The sequence below is a fragment of the Zingiber officinale genome, chromosome 8B, assembly GCF_018446385.1.
Source record: "Zingiber officinale cultivar Zhangliang chromosome 8B, Zo_v1.1, whole genome shotgun sequence".
Taxonomy (NCBI): Eukaryota; Viridiplantae; Streptophyta; class Magnoliopsida; order Zingiberales; family Zingiberaceae; genus Zingiber; species Zingiber officinale.
The window spans coordinates 24,636,109-24,638,502 of record NC_056001.1 but is presented as its reverse complement, the minus strand read 5'-3'; the positions used below and the strand labels follow the sequence as shown (position 1 = coordinate 24,638,502).

General features: G+C 37.6%; 1 protein-coding gene across 1 annotated transcript; it reads right to left on the bottom strand.

The window, feature by feature from the left end:
- Nucleotides 1–300: 300 nt before the first annotated feature.
- Nucleotides 301–1,124, bottom strand: LOC122017268 (UPF0047 protein YjbQ-like). The gene is made up of 4 exons (XM_042574831.1): nt 1,040–1,124; nt 748–808; nt 554–648; nt 301–453 (listed from the first exon to the last, which is right to left on the bottom strand). The coding sequence occupies exons 1-4, from the start codon at nt 1,112–1,114 to the stop codon at nt 412–414; spliced, it is 273 nt and encodes a 90-aa protein (XP_042430765.1). The 5' UTR covers nt 1,115–1,124; the 3' UTR covers nt 301–411.
- Between the last annotated feature and the right edge of the window lie 1,270 nt (nt 1,125–2,394).

The window sequence follows — 2,394 nt, the reverse complement described above, 5'->3', positions numbered from 1 at the left end:
ACCTATACATCACATTGAAACAAAATGATCAAAAGTTACAAGCTAATAGTGTGAAGTGCTACATAATAGAACAAGTTTCTATGCTTCCTCAAAATGGAGAGAAATCAATTGTGTGCTTTCCTTAAAGAAGAGAAGAACCATTCCTGTCTTATTGAAACAGAAAGATAAAGCATGATTAATAGTCTTGCTGCTATTATTCGAGAAGGATGGTCGCTTGATTAGAAGAATTATACATAGGGAATGGCAATCATAAGCTCTTCTACAATATTTAATGCCAAGATCAGCACAGCAGTTCAATAAATCGTAACTGCTTTATCAGCTGATACTGATTTTTCTGGCAATTGCCAGAGATGAAAGAAGGCTATTTCAGTATTGGGTGTTAATGAAATTGGGAGGCTGCAATTTTCACGTTTACTCACCTTCCAATGTGTGCTTCCACGGTGCAGATCGACCCTAACACAATAAGCAAAGGATGAATCATAAGTAAATCGTCAAAAAAAAAAATCCAATTCTATATTTTGCAGTAATCACTAAAGGGATCTATGAATATCACCTCTGGCACAATCCGATTCAGAAATGTTTCAGTGTCGCTCTGAACATCAGAGTCATAATTCTCATTTATGGTGAGAGAAGCACTTGTATGCTGCACTGAACAAGTATTTAACCTTCTGATCAGAAGAACAGCAGCAAAATGCAACGGACAATTTGTTTTTAATAAAATTGTAATCGCAGTCAACGAAAACTCACGGAAAAGATGAGCAAGGCCGCATTTGAAGCCCGACAAATCTTGTTGTATCTCTTCAACAATCTGGCACAACACCAGAAGCATACGAGTTATGTTTCATCACATTTTCCTATACATCGAGCGTCCATCAGTAAGAAATATAAGAGATCAAGTACAACCAAACGCATCTATCGATTGACCAGTGGATCATTTTCCAAACACAACAGGAAAAAAATTGCTTTTTATTGATTAATAAGGGAGATAAAATCAAGAAATGATCGGAAGAAAAAGAGACAGATTTGGGGGCGATTGAACCTTGGGGGTGATGAGATGGCATCCGCGCCTCTGAGCAGGGACGACGACGGTCTTCTGTGCCCACTTGGCGGCCATGGCCTCAGAGACAGCAGTAGAAATGCCGGCGGCGGCCACGACAAGTGTACGAGGGCCCTTCTGGGATCTCAAACGGGGGATCGCATGGAATTGCTTCTTTAAGTCCAGCAATCTCTTCTTCTGAAAGGCTTTCAGCTATCACTCTTAGAGCCATCTTCTTCAACTTGTCATCAGCACACCTGGGGTTGTAGGCAATCAAGAAATTTTGTATGAAAACTTTCATACATGTAAATCTCGTACTAAATAATATGTCAATGTTATATATACATGTAATTCATACCGTAAGTGTGTTTATATCGTAACTGACAAGTTTTCTTTAGGGCCAACTTCTACTCAAGCTCTTTAAACACTGCATCAAAATAAAAAAATTGGCATTAGTTCTGTGCTAAATGAAAAATCATATTTAGAGGAAAAAGCGGGAGTGCTGTAGATGGATATATTAACTAAGCATATTAATGTTTGACTTGTCTTTACAAGTTCTAAGCATATATATTAACCAAGCATATAACCTAAGAGGAATAAGTTACAAAATGCTACTTGATGTTTGACCTGTCTTTATTGGATTTTGCGGCCCCGGTCTTCTTGTAGCCAGGTACAATGTAATACTTGATGTTGACTCTACCTTTGCAGTTGTTTCGGCTTGAGGAGTGGCAAAGAATGGTGGAGTAGAGGATGGATTTCAGGTATTCATCCGTGCCATCGAGGAAATGACTCCAGTAGGTGACTAGCATGTTGACCAGGGCATGCTTAGAGAAGATGACTTGTTTCAGAAGCTTTTTAGATCAAAGATACGAAGTGCATTGTTATAAAACTAGATGCACGAACACTTGCTTATACGGTTCTTGAAATAAAATACATTCGTAACCGTCACTAGCCCAAGCTCAATAAGGAAAATTCACGGTAAATGTGCATAGTATACCTCAGATACTGCAGATGATAGGGAAGGCCAAAAGACAGTTTGACGCAAATATTGAGATTGCCCAAGCCAATCCATGGTACTAATCCTGACAGCTCCTCCAAATCAAGGGATTCACTTCAACTTTCCTAAACCAAAGAAGAAACAGATGGATTACAAAAGAAAACAATTTGCACCATCAAACTGAAACTTATAATAAGCCTTAATAAATTAATGAAAAAAGAATTGTTTAGAAGTTCACTGAGAAACATATGAAAATACAACAAATGCAACTGCAAAAAAAAAATAAAAAACTAGTATCCAATTAACTTTTTTTTATACTTTCAGATCAAAAGGTCAAATTTATATACTTTGGTTCATGTTC